Raw genomic sequence first — 21,048 nt, forward strand, 5'->3', positions numbered from 1 at the left:
CTATCTATCTATCTATCTATCTATCTATCTATCTATCTATCTATCTATCTATCTATCTATCTATCTATCTATCTATCTATCTATCTATCTCTGTCTATCTGTCTGTCTATCTATATCTATCCATCTATCTATTTGTCTGTCTATCTCTCCTGTCTATCTGATCTTCAGGCACGAGCTGTGTGACCTTAGGCAAGCCACTTAACCCCTGTTTGCCTCAGTTTCCTCTCTGTAAAACAGAGATAATGAAGCCTTCACTTCCCAGGATTGTTGGGAAGATCATTTGTGAAGAGCTTAAGCGCAGTGATGGGCACACAGGGAGTGCTCAGTAAACATTAGCTGCTATCATCATTGTTGTGGTTATTACTGTCTGATCTCATTCGTTCACTTCTAATCTCTTCAGTTCAGGAGCTGCCTGCCCTAGTCTGATGTATGAGGAAAAGCAGGAGAGGGGAGACTTTAGGGCCCACACTGATGCCCTGGAAGGAGCGAGGGGAGTCACAGTGGGAGATGGCAGAGTGGGATGTTTCGGCCCATGGACACGCAAAGGGCCACCAGCTTGTGAGTGAAGGTATGAGGGAGGAGAGGTAAACCAGGTGGCAACGAGGAACGGGCGGCCTCCCTCACTCTAACCCTCCCTTCACTTGCAAACTCAATTCAAAATGGCGGCTTGGTCTTTATGGAGCATTCATCAAGCCAGTTGGCAGGGAATGGTGCTGGGAACGACGGTGCTTTCTCCTGTACCTTGGCATATTTGTAGATGTTAACAGAGCTCTCCATGCTGATGGTCTGTGAGCACATAATCTCACAGTGTCTTTGAAGGGCATCCAGCTGGAACAGGCTGGCAGCCGACAGCAACTATGGGGACAAAGATGTGCACATCAGTCTTCAGGAGGGCCCTGGCTGGCCTGTACCAGGGCATTGCTATGAAGGGGTATTCCAGCTGTCTTGTTCTCCCTCTTCTACAGCGCAGCCTTAATTCACCCTAGAGATGGCACCAAGCAGAAGGAGGCCAGCATCGACCTCCATCTCTGGGAGTCATCTCTCCCATTAGCTCTGCCTCCCCTACAGGTCTGTGGAACCCTCGGGATTGGGGCACCCTGGCATGGATCTATGGTGATGTCTGGGGTGTCCTATCCTGGAAAAGCTCCCAGAAAAAGGCCCATGCTCAAGTGTCAGGGTGGAAGGAAGGTCAAAGAAGCAAGGCCTGAGATCAGATGGGCTCTTGGGAGGCCCGGGGAGGGAGGAGGCTTACACCTTCTGACTCTATAGCATTACGAGCCCAAAGGGAAACCAAGCCCCTCTGAGATCTGCCCTGTGGTGGTCACAACTAACCCCTGCAGAGTCCTGTTCTCTTTTGGCTGATTGTTCTAACACACAAGAAGGTGGATTTCTTCCCTGGCCAGTCCTCCACCCACCTCCAAGACCTCAGCTGTGGGGTCTCTCCTGAAGGCTCGAGGCTCTTCTGCTCTTGGCATGCACCTCCTCCCATCTCCCCCAAGGCGCCCTTCTGGGATGATCTCTTAAAACAGGCCATGGGAATTCCCAAAGAACCCCCGAAGAACAGGGAAACCCTGCCCTAATGGTGACATATGGAGATGGCCAGGTGGGACGGGGCAACCAGTGGGTGGGAACCAGCTGCCTCTTCCCCACCAACCCCAGTGGGACAAAGGCTCACCTCGAGGATGTCAGCGGTGGGGATTTCCATGGACTCTGTTCCTCCATGGTACAGATATTCCATCATCAGCTGAAACAGATAGGTGCGCAACGTGAAGGCCAGGCCAACCCAGGGGCAGCGAGGGTGATGGGAAGGGAGCTAGATTCGGTGTTTGCCTAGGGATTATCCTTGGATCACTTGTGGATCAAGAGCCAGAAGGAACCCTCAGCATTGGCTAGGCTAACCCTTTCTTTTTTTTATTTTTGCTTTTTGGAGGGCAGTTAGGGTTAAGTGACTTGCCCAAGGTCACACAGCTAGTAAGTGTTAAATGTCTGAGGCTGGATTTGAACTCAGATCCTCCCGACTCCAGGGCCAGTGCTCTATTCACTGTGCCACCTAACTGCCCTAACCCTTTCTTTTTACAAATGAGGAAACAGGCTCAGAGCACTGGGGTGATCTGTTCAAGGTCACATGGATGGCAGAAAAGGGATTCAAACAGGTTCTCTGAGTCCAAATTCAGCAGTCTCTTAAAAACAAAACAAAACAAAAACCCACATGTTGACAAAACTGTCCATTCCCTTCTGAACTTCCTTCTGCCTTTTTTGTGTATTAAAATAAACATGTTTCATCGATGCTCTTTCCTACCAGCAGACTTTCCCAATGTCGGGGTTCAGATCCCAGGCTGGCTAGTTCTACCTTAACCTCTCTGGGGTTCGGCTCCCTCATCTACCATAAAAGAGGCTGGGTGAGGCTGTCCTCCCAGACCCCGAGAAGCGCGAAGCCTTGTGATGCTCACACCGAAGCCTGACCCGTGAGCTGCAGGGAGCACAAAGACCACCTCCCCGGACCAGACCCCTCCCTTCTGTTCCTCTGCTTTATTGAGGCTTTCTTCACAGGTCCCACAGATTAAAACTACAGTTGGGAGAAAAACTGACCAAAACTTTAAGGCTTTTGAGGCAGATGGTATAATGGAAATGGAACTGAATTTGGGGTTGGAGGCCCTGGGTTTGAATCCTCCTACACACATGACCTGGGGGCCTCATCTAGAGAATGAGGGGATGGGCCGGATAACCTTCGAAGACCCTTCTAGCTTGAGATCTGGTCCAATAAAAGTCATTTGGGTCCCAGGTTTGTCCTTTCCTGACCTGGAGTCCAAATATCCTGGTCTGGGTGGAGAGAGAAGCCTCTGCTCGGAAACTCAAGAGGTGGGAGCCTCTCTGGTCTTTCTCCCATCACCCCCCAGGTCTCAGGCTCTGATCCTAGAGGCCTAGACAGCTGATGAAGCCCGGGGCCCACAGTCACACCCCATTCCTCCAACTGGGTTGGAAGACTCCCAGGCCTCCAGAGACATGCTCATGCTGGTTTTAGCTCCCTGGGAGGAGGGTGGGAAGGGAGGGGCTCAGGACCAAATTTGGCTTCATGGCCTGGAATAAACCTGGCAGGGAGAAAGAAGCCTTTCCAAGTGGCAGGAGTTCAAACACTGGGGAGAACAGGAGTTCAGGAAGGGGGAGTCCATCCCCAGTGGGTGGCTCTCTGGGGTGCCTCCACAGAATAGGAATTCAGGGAGGAGGTGGGGATAGGGGCTGTTCTCTGCTGCGGAGGCTGGGGCCCAGTTCACACAGAACTGCTCTCAGTCAGAAGGAAGGGGGAAAAAATCCCTCCTGCTCCACTAAGGAAACAGACCCAGCAACGGGCTGGCAACTAGCTTGAGTGGGTAAACAGTGAGCCTTGGCTGGGCTTCTCTCTATTAAGACTGTGCCTTTGGGGCTGTCGGAGGCACCAGAGGGTCTAGAGGAGAAGTCCAGACGCGTTGGGGAAGGGAGGCCAGAGGGGCCACCATGGGGGCACTGCCCAGCTGGGGCTTCTAGGTTTCCCCCAATGGGCTGGTGCCCTGAAAGTCGAGGTAGAAAAGGCTGCTCCCTCCACAAATCTAAACACGGGATCCTATTTCTACCGACCTCCAGTTTCCTGTCCAGATGAGCCTCTCACCAACCCCCTCCTTCTCCAAACAGGGGGAGAGGGATGGATGGAGAAGGGAAGAAGACCATAACAAAGGGTGGATGGAGGCACAAAGAAGGGGGGGGGGGGCTGGGAGAGGAGGACCAGATGAGCTGGGCTTTGACCAGCAGGGGCCCTTCTGGCAGGGGCAGGACTGGTTCACGTGGTCTGTTGTTGGAGCTGAGACTCCACAGGCTGAGACAGTCCCTGGAGAGCCTGGGCCACAGGTTAGCCTCAGGGCAGCCCCGTGGCAAAGGAGGCCTGAAGGGGTGGGGATAGGGGAAGCAAGTCTGGCGCCCACTCGAGCTACCCCTCCTCTCCTTCCTTATTTAGAAGTCAGGACCAGAAACCCAGATGGGGACCCTCTCAATGCTCCCCTGTTCCCTATTTCCAATGAATGAATCTCCCTGAACTCCCTATTTCTAATGAATGAATCTCCCTGAGCTCACTTAAGAATGGGAAAGTCAACAGAGAGCAAACCAGAGTCTTTCGGAGCAAGACTAGGCTGGCTTTTGGTCACATGAAGGGAATGCATGCTGGGTCCCTAGCTCTGACTTTCGGCGTTTGTGCTGGTGGCAGTGTGAACTTTGAGCTGGGGAGACCTGATGGAAAGGGCCTGTTAGAGGCCACCTGGAAGGACAGCATTCTTCTCTGTGCCCACATTCTCTCCCGGCTTGCTTGTGGAATAGGATCTTGGATGAGGCTGTTTCATCCTCTGTGGCCTTGGCCGAGCCCAGGCTGCAGAAAGGGGTAACCCTGGCCCCCATCTGTCCCCCATAGGAGTCAGTGTAGAAAAGTAAAGAGCCCCGTCACTCCTCCTCACCTCCACCGCTGCCAGGAACCCCAACAAAATGCCATCAGGCTATGCTGGGGATGTTGTAAAGGGGCACCCAGAGAGCCTGACCTAGTGTGGAAAGGGTTTGAATCCTCAGTCTGACATTGGCCAAGCCACTTCCACTCTTCTATTCAGTTTTTCTCATCTGTAAAATGGGGACAGCAATCCTAAAATGACCTACGTCATGGGGACCTTGGGAGGAAAAGCCCTTTGTGAGTTGTGTGACCTTGGGCGTTAAATCAGGTGTGTGATCTCTGTGCTTCAGGGTCTTTATCTCTGAATGAGGGGAGGGCACCAGATGATCCTCTTAGGTCTCTCCCATCCCTAGATGTAGGATTCCAAGTTCCTTCATCTCCTGATGACTCACTTTCCTCATCTGTAAATGAAGGGGTTGGACTTGCTGGCCTCTGAGGTCCCTCCCAGCTCTCAATCTGTGAACTATGAACTAAATTGAAGTGACTTGTTTAAGGCCACGAGGGTAGTTAAGAAGCCAAAGGGACCCGGACTTGGGTTGATATTTGATGTCCTAGGAAAATGCCTTCCTGCTTTTGGAAAGGCGACTGACCCCGTGGGGTCAGCAGCATCATTTCCCTCCAAAGACAGTGCAGGTTTTGAGCCCACCTGGAAAATGTTATACTTCATGTCGCTGATTTCGATGGTCTTACTGCTGTTGCTGTCTTGCTCTGATTTGTTGGTCATCAAGGTCTTGAATCTGAGGCAGATGACACAAAACCCGGTTTCTGGAATGTCCACCTGCTGTGTCCCAATCCTTACTTACCAAGGTCCCCTGATGGCTCCTCAGCTCACTTTCCCACCCACTCAGGCAAGACCTCTCTCAATCATTTCAGAAAAATCTTCCCAATGAATTCCCAAGATGGCATGTTAACACTCTGCTCTACGCCAGGAGACCGGAGCTATCCCTTTTCAGGGCTCCCTTAGACAGAAGGTCAGCGCCCCATTCCCAAAGATTGCTGCTTTCTTTTTTTCTTTTTTTTTTTTTGGAGGGGGAAGTTAGGGCAATTGGGGTTAAGTGACTTGCCCAAAGTCACACGACTAGTTAAGTGTTAAGTGTCTGAGGCTCCATTTGAACTCGGGTCCTACTGACTCCAGGGCTGGTGCTCTATTCATTGCACCACCTAGCAGCCCAAGATCGCTGTTTTCTAATCATAAATGCACCAACAATTGCAAGAGTCGCCCTCCTGTGGGGGATCTCCACAAGAGGTCTAAGTAGTGAAAGGATTTTGCTTACTTCCTAGATCTAAGAACAGGACAACATTTTCCACTGGAGTGAGGCATGGGGGGGGAGGTGGGGAGGTGGCCTGGGCTAGTCTTTTTTTTTTTTTAATTCAGTTTTATTTTCAGTTCCAAATGGTCAGAACTATTTCAGTCTTATCAGACCTCTGCCGAGTTCCTGGGACTTTCTTCATCAGGTTTTGGCAAGTGAGGTTTAGCACAGAATCTAAAATGTAATGATTCATTCACTCATTCATTCAATTGTCCATTTATTCATTCATTTTTCTAACTCGTCTAATTCATTAGGCAGGAGTCACTGAAAAACACTGCCCTCACCTGTTGGAAGCAGTCACCAGCAGGACTTTGTGTGCATAAAACAGCTTCCCTTCCACCAGAAAGGTCACGTCAGACATCTCTTTGTTATTCAAGAAATGAGGATCTGGGGGAGAAAAGGCAGAGAAAGGCTCAGAATTAGCACCACCAGCTTGAGGTCCTAGAAGGGGAGAAGAGGGAGGCAGTGTGATGTGAGAAGAACTCTCCTCTGCTCCTTCCTGCCTGGGTGACCCTTGGACGAGGCCCTTGACTTCTCCGGGCCTCAGTTTCCTCATCTGTAAAACAAGATGGGGCTGGACTAGATGACCTCTGTGGCCCCTTCAAGCTAAGCTCATTAATTACTATTAGCGGTGGCCAGCCCACTGAGGAGCAATGGGGATGGGCTTGGACCCTAGCCACTTCCAGAGACACATGAATAGCATAATGATGACTTGGTCCTTTGTCAGCAATGTCAAGCTATATCTCAGTTTCCTCATCTGCAAAATAAGGGGACTGGACTTGGCCCCTACAGTCCCTTCGAGCTCTAAATCTGTGAGCCAAAAAAAATTCTACTGTGTGCTGGGAAGGCAAAGCCAAGAATGAAATCATCCCTGCCTTCAATGTTGTTATACTCTGTTGTGAAGGAACAAATACACAGTCCCAGGCTGGAGAAGAGTTATGAAAAAAGGCCACGTCAGGACCGGTCACAGACCCAGGAAGAACCATCCACTCGGCAGATTTTAAAAGGAGTGACTCCACCCCTCAGCTTCCTCCCACTGGAACACATGGATCTTGCCTCGGTCTCAACGTCCCTTAGGATAAGCCCAACATAAAGCCACTGTGAAGGGTCTGTGGTGGGACTGGAGCTCAGGCCCGTGTCTATTGCCTTTCAGCAATATAAATAACATTCAGACAGGGGCTTTGCATCTTATTTCATTTGAGGAGAGGTAGTAGTGGTTTACTGGACATAGGGTAAGTCATTCAAACCTCTCTGAGCTCAGTTTCCCCAACTGTAAAATGATGGGATTGGATTTGACGGTTCCTGAGATCCCTTTTAGCCTTAATCTCCAACGCTAGAGACAGGTGCTATTATCCCCTCCATTTTATAGACTTCCTATGACTCCACATTGTTCTGTATTTCTTGAGCACTGATTCTATGAATTTGGGAGGGGGTAGAGGTGGAAATTTTCAAATTGTGGCACTGCAGAAGACTTTCGAGAGGCCCTTGGACAGCAAGGAGGTCAAATCAGTCAGTACTTAAAGAAATGAACTCGGACTAGTCACTGGAAGGTCAAATACTGAAGCTGGAGCTTAAACACTTTGGCCACATAATGAGGAGACAGGGCTTATTGGGAAAGACCCTGATGTTGTAAAAGATTGAAGGCAAAAGGAGAAGGGGATGGCAGAGGAGGAGATGAATGGATAAGTGTCACTGAAAGAACAGCCATGAGCATGGACAGACTTCAGAGGTAGAAAGAAGAAAAAGGAGAATAAGGAAAGAGGAATAGGAAGGGAGAGGGGTCGAGAGGAGGGGAGAAAGGGAACAAGAAGGGAAGCTTTGCAAGGTGAGAGAGGCTGGGGGAGCTGGGTTACCTAGCCGGGCTGGCAGGGTCTTCCTGATCTCCGGGATGCTGGGGATGGGGCTGCTGCCATAGCAGTGTGTGAAGACGCTGGCCAGCTGCTGGATGATGGAGTCATTCTGCATTGGGGTGGGAGGCATAGACAGGCCCAGGTTAGGCTCCCCTACTGTTACAGTTGCAGATGTGCTGCCGAGGCCAGGAGGAGGACGGGTGGCAGCCATGGCCTTTTGTCTCTGCTCTATTGGGCTTGGCAGGGAAGCTGGTCCCTCCAAAAGCTGTTCCCCAAAGCAGTTCTTCTGGCTCCCATCCCCAGCCCCAGCTCAGAGCAGACACACTGCTGTCCCCCCTGCTCGAGGTGGCGGGAGAGATGTGGTTTTCACATATTGGGGAGGAGGGGTCTGAGGGTGCTAGTGGATGGATGCCATCGGCTGGGGGGTGGGGAGCCTGGGTGGTCCCTGGGGGGAGGGGAGGGAGCAGCACTCACTTTGCTGGTCTTGAGGATGTCAAACATGAGCTGGAGACCCTCGGTCACTAGCTCCTCATTGTAATCTTCCTCTTTGATGGTTCCAAACTCCCTCAACAGAGTCTGGACCACAGGATATCGAGACTGAGAGAAGGACGTCCTCAGAGACTCAATCCAGACATGGAGCTTCCAGGGGACACCTGTTGAGGATGGGGGTGGGGGGAAGAGTCCAAGGACCTCTTAGAATGAGCAACTGCCTCAGTTTCCTCATCTGTGAAATGAGCTGATAATAGCTCCTATCACACAGGGTTGTCGGGAGGATAAAATGAGGTAATATAGGAGAAGCAATTCGCAAACCTTAAGTGCTATGTAAATGCTAGCTGTCAGCATGATTTTTATCACTACCACCCTGGGCACATCCCTTAACTTCTCAGTATTCCTGGAAATTCCCCAAGACTCTAAATTAGAGATGAACTGCCCATCTGCATTAATGGTAGACTTTCTACACTTCTACAGATGTGAAATCATAGGTCTGGGTCAAAAGATCTCCACGCTCTTCTCCCTCCCCACCCTAAGCCCACCTCAGGCCCTCCCAAGTCCTTGATTTATGAGAAATTTTTTAGAGTGAGACCTCAGAGGTCATCCAGTTCAGTGCCCTCATTTTACAGATGGGGAAACTGAGGCCAGAGAGGTCATAGCTCTAGAATTGGAAGGGATGTAAGAGGCCATTGCCCTCATTTTACAGATGGGGAAACAGAGGCCCAGAGAGAGTAAGTGACTTAGCTGGTGGCAGAGTCAGGCTGGTCCCCAGAGCTCTTTCCATCTCACCCCCACCGAGTTCTGGCCTCGTGCCCAATCTTCCCACCCCCTGTGCTCCTCCCTGAAGCTTACACCAACAATGGAGGGGTTTTTCCCTGCCTGAGCCCTGTGTGAGCTCTGTCCCATTAGAGCTCGGAGTTGGCCTGTAATGAAAGCTTTAATTCACTGTTATGGCCCTCCGCTGACAAGGCAGGAGGTCGAGATCGCGTTCCAAGTGAGAAGAATGACCATGGTGGGAGCTTGGGGAAACGGGGCCCTGCACATCTATAGCTGGTCACGTGGGCCGGCCTGGGTCCTTTCAAGCTGCCTTCACACTACAGGTTGGGGCCTCCGTGGGAACCCCCCACCCCATCCACATCCCTGCAGACTCTTCTGCTGGGCAGAGCTCTTTCATTCTGATGCAGGGGCCCAGGTGTTCCGCAGGCCTGGAGGACTCTCTGTTTTCCGGTCCCCACCCCTACCTAAAAGGCCGCTCTTTGGCATGAGCTCTGGAGCTGTCACTGCAGGGCTTTCCTTCCTGGATGGATTGCTGGGGATATTTGTTAGCTTCAGATAGACCATAATTACTGTTTACGGGCTCTTGGGAGTATGTCAGAGCAAACTGAGTAACTGAAGACGGCTAGGCAAAGTTCACGACTGAAAACTAATGATACTTCTTGGCAATTAGAGAGAGATTGCATCTTGTTTCCCCAGTCATGTTGAGGTAGGGATTGAGGTGTTAGGGGTGTGAACACGAATTATGAACACCAGATTCCTTTGGGGTTGGTTTTATCTCCATCATCCCCATTTTATAGATCTGCAAACTGAGGCCAACCCAGCCAAACCACTGATAACAGAGCTGGGGAGGATATTCCCTGCTTGCTTTGCTTCCTTCTGCCCATCCCTCTGACTGGAATCATTCCTATGTTTGTGGCTGGTGATCCAGGGAAATGGGACCATTAATCAGTAAATCAACAAACATTTATTAGGCACCTGCTGTATAACTAGGGGTTCTGGACCAAGAGACCTGATGAGATTTATTAAGAAGACAGGAGCATGGCATGGGTGTCACAGAGAGAGCTTGAGATATGCTGTCAGAGGAAGGAGCTCAGCTCAGAGACTAAGCATGCTACCTGCACACATCTCCCTGGCCCTCAGTTTTCTGCCGTGTAAAATGAGGGGGCTTGACTAGGTAATCATGAGGCCTTTCCTGCTCCAGGATGTTATCTCCTAGTGACAAATGCCAAGAGCTCTCTCTAATCACATTACTACATGAGCCTGGTCTTGACTTGACTGCAGAGCAGGCAGCCTTCCCCATCATCATGTCCATCACAGGCTCTGCACACAGTAGGTACGCACACACAATAGGCTCTGCACACAGTAGGTACGTATACACAGTAGGCTCTGCACACTGTAGGTATGCACGCACAATAGGCTCTGCACACAGTAGGTATGCATGCACAGTGATGAGTAGATTCAGACCTGGTCCCTTTCACCCCCATGGAACTTCACCTGCCTTTTCTGAAGAAGTAGGTGGGCAGGAAGGAGGTGGGGGCGGGGAGGAAATGGCCTTTGGGAACTCACCAAGCGTCCTCAGCTCCATGGTGATGTCCACATAGCCATGCTCAGCACTGTAGTACATGGCCTCCTGCAGCGCCTTCATCCTGGTCCTGCACAGCCGGATCTGGCCCTCACTGCTACTACCCTGGCTGGAGGTGTCGCTCTCTTCCACACCCTCAGCCAAGATCTCCTCCAGCGAGAGGACGTCAGCCTTTGACTGCTGAGGCTGGGTCAGGAGCTTTCTTAGGACATTTCTGTAGGACAAGAATGGAGAAAGCAAGGAGAGAAATACTCATGGGGGCATGCATTAAAGCATTCACAAGCTTATTCACCCATCTGTCTATCTATCCATCCAACTATCCATCCATTCATCTTTCCATTCATCTGTCCATCCATCCATTTGTTCATCTATCCATTCACCCATCCATCCATCCACCTACCTATCTATCAATGCATTTGCCCATTCATCCATCCATCTATCCATACATTCATCCTTCTATCCATCTGTCCATTTGTTCATCTATCCATTTACCCATTCATCCATCTATCCATCTGTCCCTCTATCTACCCATCCATATATCCATCATTCATCCATCTATCTACCCATCTATCTGTCTATCCTTCCATTCATTCATCTTATCCATACATCTATCTATCCATCCATCCATCCATCCACCTGCCAATCCATCCATCCATCTGTCCATCTATCTCTCTACCTGTACATTCATCAATTCATTCATCTTATCTAGCCATCCATCGGTCCATCCATCCATCCATCTGTCCGTCCGTCCATCCATCCATCCGTCCATCCATCCATCCATCCATCCATCCATCCATCCATCCAACAAAACAAACATTAAGCACTGAGAATATAAAAAAAGGACAGCCCTTGTCCTCATGGACTTTATACTCTATTGGGGGAATGTAACATAAACTAATGAGTAAAGACGTATACAAAATGCACAGGTAAATACAAGATATGTGCAAACTATAAGAAAGCAATGTGGTTTAATGTATAGAAAGCTGGCCTTGGAGTCATGGAAGCTTGGGTCCAGATTTTGTCTCTATCACATATTGGCTGTGTGACCCTGGACACTTAACCTTCCAGTTCTCTAAGCAAATCTCTAAGATTGTAAGTTGTTAGCCTGCATTGGCAGAGAGTTTCCTTATGGAATCAAAGGTCCACTCTCAATGTCCTATGTAAAATAAAAAATAAATAGTTTGTGTGGGGGGGCACTAATGACTTGGGGGAATCCTCACCCCTAATCTCTTCTATTGAGATCTTACCCAGAGTTTCTAGGGCCAAGACAAACGTCACCTCCTCCAGGTAATCCTCAATGGGACTATTCCACCCACAAAGGATCTCTTCCTCTCATGGACTCTCAGAGTGTTCCTCCAAGTATCACATTCTACCATAGATTATAACTATTTGTGGAAATGTCTTATCTCTGCTGCTCTGGGGAGGGACTATGCATCTTTCATTCTCTGTGATGTATACCCCGTACAAAAGGTAGTGTGGTGTAGTGGACAGGACATTGGACATGGAGTCAGGAAGGCCTAGATTCAAATCCCATCTCAGACACTGATACATTGTGTGGTAATTAATCCCCCTGTGCCTCGGTTTCCTCATCCCTCTATTACAATGTTAGCCCATTGAAGACAGGAACTTTTCTGTGTTTGCATACTTGACAATGAGCAGTGTTTAGCAGATATTAATAAAGGTTTAATAAGCGCCTCTGGTATACAAAATGGGGGAGGGAGGGTTGGACTGACTGGCCTCCACGATTCTTTCTAGCTTGAAATCTTTGATCTTCATAGGTACTTAAATTATTTTTTTGAATGAATGATTAATAACAGCGAGAATTTGGATTATCAACTGATCGATATTTATTGGGGACAGTCAAGGCATGCACATGTGTCGGCTTGTTGAACTCTGCCCAGCATCAGTTGTATTCTACGGTCTCCAGAGATAGCCAGTGATGGGGATACTCTGAGCAGGACAGAGGGACCTCTGAGCTCCACCTGGGCCTTTGAAGCGCCAGCCTTATACTTTGACCGACACCTTTCCCACTAAAAGTGCAATGATTACAATTCTTCTTTCATCATCTCTGAATTCCTATGCTATTCTATTTAGGGAGAACCCAAAGACCTTTCCAGGGTTTCCCTTTCTTCTGGTCACTCCTTATCTCCCATCCTACCCTAGTCACCTCATAGGGTCACAGACTTTAGAGCTGGGAGAGATCTTAGAGATGAAATAATCTAATACCCCCATTGTAGAGATGAAGAAACTGAAGCCCAGTATAGGGAAATGACTCCTCCAAATTCACACGGAGTAGTGGGCAGCACAGCTGGGATTTGAACTCATGTCTTTTAATGGCAAATCCAGCACTCATCCTACTGCCCCACACTGCCTCCTTGGCTGACCTCAGGAAGCCTGGCTCTGGAAAGCAGAGTCCTTCACATCAGGAAGCTCAACCAGAGGGGCAGCAGGGCCAGTGCTGGGGACTGTGCTTGCAACTCCCAGCTAGGAGGCAGAAATAAGGACTGGCCTCAAGAACCCAATGTGGGCAGCCACTGATGGCCATCCCTCCACTCCTCTCTCTGTATCTCAGTGAACAAGCATCTCATGGCCCCAGAGAAGGGCCAGGCAGAGACAGAGCTATTCTTTCAAGTGGCCACCAGTGGGAGCTGTCCCTACACGTACGGGACCCAGAGAGGTGCTGAATGAATGTGGGTTCTTGGGCAGATATAAGGATAACCTGTCCCAACCTTCCCTCCATCCCCCTCCCTAACTGATCATGCTCTGGAGAGAAGGGTTAAGAAAAAAAAAATCGTCCTGCTTCCTTCCCCCACTATGCTGCCTGAAGAAGGCTTCCCTGGCCTTGGATGCCCCATCTCTACGACTTCTGATTCTCAGAAGAATCAGAGGCCAGTAACGTCCTCTCACTCAGCCTCAGTTTCCTCATCTGTACAATGAGGTTGTTAGAGTGGATGACCTCCAGGGTCCATCCCAGCTCTTCATCTACAAGCCCTTCCAGTTCTAAATTCGGAACTTTTAGTGGGGGTGGACAACTCCCAAAGCCATGGTATTCTGCAAAGGGGAACCCTGTACTTGGGTCGGTTAAGACTTCTGAGGAAAATTCATTTTGGGAGGATGAGAGGTCAAAGGAAACGAAGCCACGTCTGACTCTTAACAGCCTGCCATTTTTAGGTTTATCTGGCCCTGATTCATAGTTAGGTCCTTACACTTTAAAAAGTCACTGGGGGGATCAGTTTAGAGATAGCAGACCAAGTCTTCCTGAAAGAAAGATCTCTCTGGCTTCTCTCTCCTTCTAGTCCTCCTGGCCTCCCCTGGTCTGCAGCAGACTCCTCCTCCTGGCTAGATGTACTTGGACCACGTGGGGCTTGGGGTGGCCAACTTTGCATACCTGTGCCCATGGGCTGCTGAGTGGCTGAAACAATTCATATCCTCATGGAGGGAGGAGGCCATTCCATTGGCTTCTAGTGTGCTCAGGAGAGGGTCAGCTCCCCGGCTCAGCAATAAACTGACCAGCTCATAGTTCCCTGGAACACAAAAGGCATATCTTTATAGGCCTGTATCTGAAGGACTTCAAAGATAGGATAGAAAACCAATCACAGTGGCATTTTTTTTTGGGGGGGGGAGGGGTGATAGCAAAGGACTGAAAGCCAAGTGATTAGGGAAATGGTTGACCAAACTATGGCACGTGAATGTTAGGGAGAAACAGTACACCATCAGAAAACAGCAAATAAGAAGAATTCAGGGAAACTGGAGCAGACTGGTATGGACTGATGTAGAGCAAAGGGAGCTGAGAGGCCAATCTGTGCGATGACTGCATTCACATAAGGAAAGTCACAGGGCAGCTACGTGGAGTCAGGAGGACCGGAGTTCAAATCAGACTTCAGAAACTGTGAGATCCTAGGCAAGTCACTTAACCCCCACTGCCTCAAAAACATGGGAGGGGGGAGTCAGGCATTCCCTCCTCTTGGCAGAAAAGTGGTAGACCTCAGGGGTAGAATGAAGCGTCTCTTGTCAGACAGACGAGGTTTGTTTCGTTTTGATATTTACTGCTATTTCTTTCTGACAAGGGAGGTTTCTGTTTGGTGGGGTGGTGGTGGAATCATCATAATAAAGTTAAAAAAAAACCACTTCAGAGGAACACCTGACCGGTCAAACCTGAAGGTGAAAGGGACCTGAGGGAAGCCTGTCATCCAAACAGGTCCCCTTACCAAAAAGAAAACAAACAATTGGGAAAGCCTGGCCCTGAGACATTCCACAAGGGATGAGGCAAAGAAATGCTCTGGGAAGACAGATTTAGAGGAAGAAGACAGAGATCTTTTTCTCTCTCCTTTAGGGCCTTTGAAGCCACCCAGAGAAAATCCTGCTCAGTCAAGGATTCCCTCCTGGTGTCTCTGTTTGGTCTTGTCTGGGTGCCAGGCTCTGTACAAACCCGCTGATGGATGGGGAGAGTGGGATGCCAGGGGGACACACTCCAAACCCCCTGGAAGGCTTTCAAGTCATTCCCCGCCCCTGCCTCGTGCAAGGGCTTCCCATGGTTCACTCGATGCTGCCCGCGATGCTCACGGCCTTGGCTGGGCTTGCAGGGCTCCTGCTGGCTGTGGGTGGGGGGCGGTTACCTGCTGCCGACGCCAGCTGCAAGGGTGTCTCCGCGTAGCTTTCTTCCTCACTGTTCACGGCAGAGCCCTCCACGTGGGCACCGGCATCAAGAAGCAGCTGCCGGAGAGAGGACAGAGAACTGTGGTGAGCTGGGCAGGCTGGTGGGGGATGGAGCGGGAAGAGGGAGCATCCAAACTGTGTTTGGGCAGCCAGAGGAAAAGAGAGGCCTGTGCACCAGGGACAACCTAGGGAATAAGCCCCCAGAGAAGGAAGGGCCCTGTCCCTCCCTTGGCCACCATCTCCCTCCTCCTGTGTCTGCTCTCTTTGACACACCCACTGGGGCCAATGACCTACTTTGGATGCTGGAAGGAGCTCCAGCAGACTCTTAGGGCCTGCAACTCTCTCAGGCCAGGGGGTAGGGAGGAGGTGTGATGGGGGAGGGGATTCCACTCTGCTCTCACTGAGTCCAAGGTCAGCTTTGAAGACCTTGCCCTTGGCTCCTCAGTACCATCCCCCACCTCCATGCCCGTCTTAGCCGCTGGCAGGGGAGAAAGAAGAGATGCATGATTCAGTTCAATTCACTCTAACAAGCGTTTTTTAAGCACTCGTTTTTGCCAGGCTCTCGTCTGAGTGCTGGGGACACAGAGACAAAATTAAAAACCCCTGCGCTCAAGGAATCGACATTTTTCTGGGGGCTGTGCCGTATACAACCTGCTTGACCTTAGGCAAGTGGATGAAATTCAAGGCCAGGGGTCTGACTGGGTGGTTCTCTGCCTCTTGTGAGAAGCCAACTAGACTGTGGCAGGGAAAATGGGTGACGGGGGCAGAGAGGAAGGGCAGGGACAGAGGTCAGCCACAAAGCTGCTGACAGAGACGCTTGTCAATCAAGAACAAGTCCTAACATGGCCGACTATGCCAATGCCAAGACAATGGGGGTGGCGATGAAACTGGGCATGAGTCTAGACATTTCCCAGGGAGCTGCCCCAAAGAGGAATGACCTGTCTTGAGAGGAGGTGAATTCCCCCCTTCCTTGGATGTCTTCAAGTACTGGCTGGATGACCACTTGTCAACAAATCAGTTAAATCTCTTTAGGCCTCAGTTTCCTTTTCTGTAAAGTGATATCAGATCCTCCCCTTCCCTATGTTTTGTGAGTATTTTTCTTACCATGACATTTGAGCTAATCTTATTTTGGGGCTGATCAATGAAAGGGAAACACAGCAGTGGGGGCTCATGGGTTCTGGTTTTAGAAGGGCATGTCCAAACCTGGGGTAGCTATCATCCAGGGGACCTAACTTGTGAGTTGTGGAGGGGACATGCCCCTGTCATTCACCATAAGCTCTGGGAGGGCAAGAACAACTTCACTTTTGTCTCTGTATCAATAACGCTGAGCACAGTGACTTGGCATACAGTAGACATTCAAGGTTTGGTGAATTGAATCATTTCTAGGGTCTGTTCCAATTTTAGCTCATGTGGTTCCATGACCCACTGGATGGAGCTCCCTGGAGGGACTGGTAATCTCCCAGTTCCCAAGGAAACTTCTGCAAGAGGCTGGGGCTGAAAAAGGACAGGAGAGGAAGACTGGTGTGTGTACATGGCTTTTCTCTCAGTGTCAACTCTTTGATGCCCAAGTATTTCCCTGAGGCTGGGGTTGTGGTAGGAAGGAGCCTGGGCCAAGGGTCAAGCCCACACTTGGAAACCCTGATGCTGTAGGGTGGTCAGGTGTGAGGGAGGGATGTTCTGGGAAGGGATAGAGGCCAGGGAACTCACCTGAACAACGGAGATATGCCCATGCAGCACAGCAAATGTCAGTGAGGTCCAGTGTCGGCTGTCAGGGTGGACTGATGGGTATCGGGGAGAACTGCTCGGGACCTGGAGGGTTGGGAAAGCCAGTTGAGAGTTCACTGACTCCTAGAGGGGCCATTGTTACCCCTTTGACTGACACACCTGAGAAGAGGTGATCATGCCACCTTTCAGAGGGAGGGCTGTGCAAGATGGTGGCAGGTGGAGTCCAGTGGACTCGCCCCCCACTAGAGACCCCATCTTAGTGGCCCAGGAAGCAAGGCTTCACCTCAAGCACGACCTCCTATTCGTCAGTGCTGGGCTCCCATCCTTCTGGAGAGGATGGAGTGCCTTTTCTTGGGGCCCATGTCTAGGATGGCCAAGGTTGCAGGGCCTGTATGCAGAAGCTCGGAGGTCACTTACCGGGATGTCCAAGTTTGCCCCAGCGTCGATTAACATCTGAACCATTGCCTCATCCCCGGCAGCACAGGCGTACATCAGTGGGGTCATCCCCTAAATGGACAAAGACAGAGACACTCAGCTGTTTGAAGGGTTTCAGGGGGACTCACATTCCTGCTGCCCGATGACTGTGGATCTGAGTTAACACAGTGTTGACATGTTCCTGGTAGGATTGTGGGAAGAGGGGTGCCCTGGAGTGGGTGAAGAGGGCCTGGCTTCGAATCCTGCCCCAGACACTTGCTAGCTGTGTGATACTGGGTAGGCTTCTTCACCCTCCAGACCTCAGCTCCCTCAGCTGTAAAATGAGGGGATTGAACTCAGTGGCCTCTGAGGTCCCCTCTGGAATGCATACATAAGCAGAGTGCACTTGGGACATATGATGACAGTGATTTAAAATAAGCATGTTTTAAAGTATAGAACGTAAGCTCTCTGAGGGCAGGAATGGTTTTATTTTTGTCTCTGCCGCCCTTATACCTGGCACAGTGTCCAGCCCCTATATGCTTGCTGGATTGGGGCCCTAAGGAATGCCTATGCAGCCTTCAAATTCTGGGGTTCTGCCACCTCCTAGCTGTATGACTATCAGCAAATTTTTGCTTCAATTTTTTCAGCAGTAAAATAATCATGTTTGGGCATGGTGTCCTCTGAGGGTCCTTCTGACTCTAGACACTATAAGATTTAACTAAAGAAAATGGCAGCTGAAAAATCGGTGGTGGGGCAGAGATCCCGTGAGCCATCGACCCCTAGTTTTCCCAGGGCTCAGAAATGCCCATGTGGTGCCGCCACTTCCCTCCCCAAGCTCGAACAGGGCTAAGTGCCTCCACCTTCCCCAGAAGGGTCCGGCAGAGAAGGGGTTAACTCTTAGTGGTTTCCCCAGAAAGCATTTTCCTGGAGCCTTAAAATGTTATTTATTAAGTGTCATGTGGGCAGACAAGATCGCCCAGCCTTGTAAATCCCTCTCTCTGGATGCCTGGAGACAAATGAATAGTCTGAGATTAATCAGGGGGAGAGAAGGGCTGTTTACCAACAGATCACTCTAGAAATATCAAAGGCCAGAAAGTAAATAGGAGAGGAGACAGACCAGGGCCCTGGGAGAAATCTGTTCCCCGCCCCCCCTCCCCAGGAACAATCTGTTAGTTCCTCAGATCACCAATGAAACTGCCAGCCCCCTGAGGGTAGGTACTGATTTCTGCTTCTTTTAGTATTTACTATGCTATCCTCAGTCTTTAGTACACATAATAAGGTGTTTAATAAATGTTTACTGACTGATTCTCAGAGCAGCCACTAATTGGCCAGCTCCTTGAAGACTGAGATCAAGTCATATTTAGAGGGAGCTAGGGAGCACAGTGGGTAGGTAGGGTGTGGGGCCTGGAGTTAGGGCATCCAGCTGCAGACACTTAGGAGCTCTGTGACCCTTAAGTTCTCTGTGCCTCAGTTTCTCCATCTGTAAAATAGGGATGATAACAGCTTCTCCTTCACAGGGTTGTTGTGAGGATCAATGGAGAAAATGTGCCAAGTGGGTTGTAGACCTGAAAGGACCATTTTGATGCTAGCTGTTTTTTGTTGCCCAGGAAACCCCACACCTGAGGACTTGGCTTGGTATGGGCAGGTCTCACAGTAGGCGTTCAGGTGATACAAAGGCAGAAAGGCCATTAAGGAATCACTTATCCAACCACAGAAGGCTTGGAGGTTGAGGGACTGGGCTGGTCTCAAACAAATTAGCAGTAGCAGAACCATGAGGTCAGACTTCAAATCTAGCTCTGTCCATGATGCTCTGGGTGGCACAATTACAAATGTCTCCCGAAACTCTCCAGGCAGGCTGACGGCCCGGCCCAGGGCTCTGGGCGGATTTGGAAGGCCTGATCCCACCGGCCCTTCTGACCTTAACCCCATTTTCTCCCACCACCAGATCAACTGGCTGTAATTTAGCACAGGGAGCCCAACCCTTTCTGGTCCCTGCACCCTTTACTAGCCTTAATCACACTTCCCAGACCTCCCCATTCAATCCAAAAAGAAATAAATCCTGGAGTTTACCAAGCATATAGGAGATAAAACTGAGAGTAATTCATTTTTCATAAGGAAAAACAATAAGCTTCTTAGGCCCCGCTGGAGGTATGCATTCCACAGCTAGGGAATGGCTGTGTGACGCCAGCTGGAGAGGTTACCTTATTTGCTTTGGGTCACAGAGCTAGTCCAGTATCAGGAGCAGGATTTGAACCAGGTCTTTCTGGACTCTCCACCCTGGCTTACTACCTCCTTTCCCTCAGGATGCCACAGCTCCTACCCCTCCACCCCCACACCAAGCATACTCTACCTATCTCCACTTAAATACTTTGAAATACATTTTCATTTTTCCCCAAGAATATTCTCCTCCATACCCCCATTCACAGTCTTCTCCGAGAAGCCTTCCTAGACCACGCCCAGTGCCCACTTCTGAACTCCCCTGGCGCCTGCTGCCAGGACTCATCATTCACTGCCCAGTCACCAATGGCCTTGGAACGGGTTTTCTTTTCTCATTATTTAACTATATCACACACTCCTCAAGGAGAAGGAGAGAGTGCCGGCCTGAGGATGTGCTTGCTAGCTGTCTGTGGCTGTGGGCAAATCGCCTGGTCTCTCTAAGCCTCAGTGTCTTCATCTGTAAAATGGGGAGGGTGCCTACTCTGCTTATATTGTGAAGGATTCTGCAGAAGTATGAATACAGTGGCCTTGGCAATAGCTCTGGAGTCAGGAACTGAGTTCAAGTCTCTCCTCTGATACTACCTAAACAATCCCGGGCAAGTCACTTAAATTTTCTCATCTGTGAAATGAGGGGGTCGACCATTTAGCCTCTGAGGTCCCTTCCAGCTCTTAGGTCTATGAATCACCTACACTGCCCAGAACAGTGAAATACACACAGTAGGTGCTTAATCACTGTCCAATGAAAGACTGATGGTCACTTGTATTTGTGGGTGTATCCAAAGCTTGAGCAAGGTACTGGCTGGCTTCCCTTGCCCTCCCAGCCTCTTGTTCGCACCCCACCCCCTCACCCCTGACCAGTAAAACTCTCCAGCATTCCAGGGTTAGAAGTTCAGCTGGAGAAATGGGAATCACATTCCTGGGTTTCTTAGCTTGAATTGTCATGATAGCAACGATAATAAACAACGGCAAGCTTAGATAGAGCAAGGAGGGAAAATTCCACACCGGCTGGTGGAGAGACCTGTCCTTGTACACTGCACTTCCCCACCATCACATATATGAGAGCTAACTGATTTACATAGACTCTCATTTGGTGTGGGGTATGCATGGGAAGGGGGGGGAATTGTATCCTGGCTTTGTACATAGTAAGTGCTTAATAATAATCTTCTTTCCTTCCTCCTCCCTCCTTCCTTCCCTTTTCCTTCCTTCCTTCCCTCACTCTCTTCCTCTCTCCCTTTCTCCCTCCCTCCTTCCCTTTTCCCTTTCTTCCTTTGCTCCCTCCCTCCCTTCCTCTTTCTTTCCTTTCCTTCTTCCTTCCTCCCTCCTTCCTTTTTCCTTACTTCCTCCTACCTCCCCTTCCTTCCCTTTTTCCTCCCTCCCTCCCTTCTTTCCTTCCCTCCCTCCCTCCCTTCTTTCCTTCCCTCCCTCCTTCCTTCCCTCCCTCCCTCCCTCCTTCCTTCCCTCCCTCCTTCTCTCCTTCCTTCTCTCCTTCCTTCCTTCCTTCCTTCCTTCCTTCCTTCCTTCCTTCCTTCCTTCCTTCCTTCCTTCCTTCCTTCCTTCCTTCCT

General features: G+C 50.1%; 1 protein-coding gene across 1 annotated transcript in view; it reads right to left on the reverse strand.

Moving 5' to 3' along the window:
• Positions 1-21,048, reverse strand: part of ABTB2 (ankyrin repeat and BTB domain containing 2) — a 193,707-nt gene that overhangs the window by 3,096 nt on the left and 169,563 nt on the right. The window contains exons 6-16 of the mRNA XM_069091396.1: positions 17,272-17,361; positions 16,837-16,938; positions 15,090-15,186; positions 13,862-13,997; positions 10,458-10,687; positions 8,097-8,275; positions 7,626-7,731; positions 6,057-6,159; positions 5,109-5,199; positions 1,676-1,744; positions 742-855 (exon numbers count right to left, since the gene is read on the reverse strand). Coding sequence (XP_068947497.1) covers positions 742-855; positions 1,676-1,744; positions 5,109-5,199; positions 6,057-6,159; positions 7,626-7,731; positions 8,097-8,275; positions 10,458-10,687; positions 13,862-13,997; positions 15,090-15,186; positions 16,837-16,938; positions 17,272-17,361 — 1,317 coding nt within the window. The remainder of the gene's footprint in view (positions 1-741; positions 856-1,675; positions 1,745-5,108; positions 5,200-6,056; positions 6,160-7,625; positions 7,732-8,096; positions 8,276-10,457; positions 10,688-13,861; positions 13,998-15,089; positions 15,187-16,836; positions 16,939-17,271; positions 17,362-21,048) is intronic.

The sequence above is a fragment of the Petaurus breviceps genome, unplaced genomic scaffold (assembly GCF_028583685.1).
Source record: "Petaurus breviceps papuanus isolate PSGF00001 unplaced genomic scaffold, PetGlider_PUasm1.0 188, whole genome shotgun sequence".
Lineage (NCBI taxonomy): Eukaryota > Metazoa > Chordata > Mammalia > Diprotodontia > Petauridae > Petaurus > Petaurus breviceps.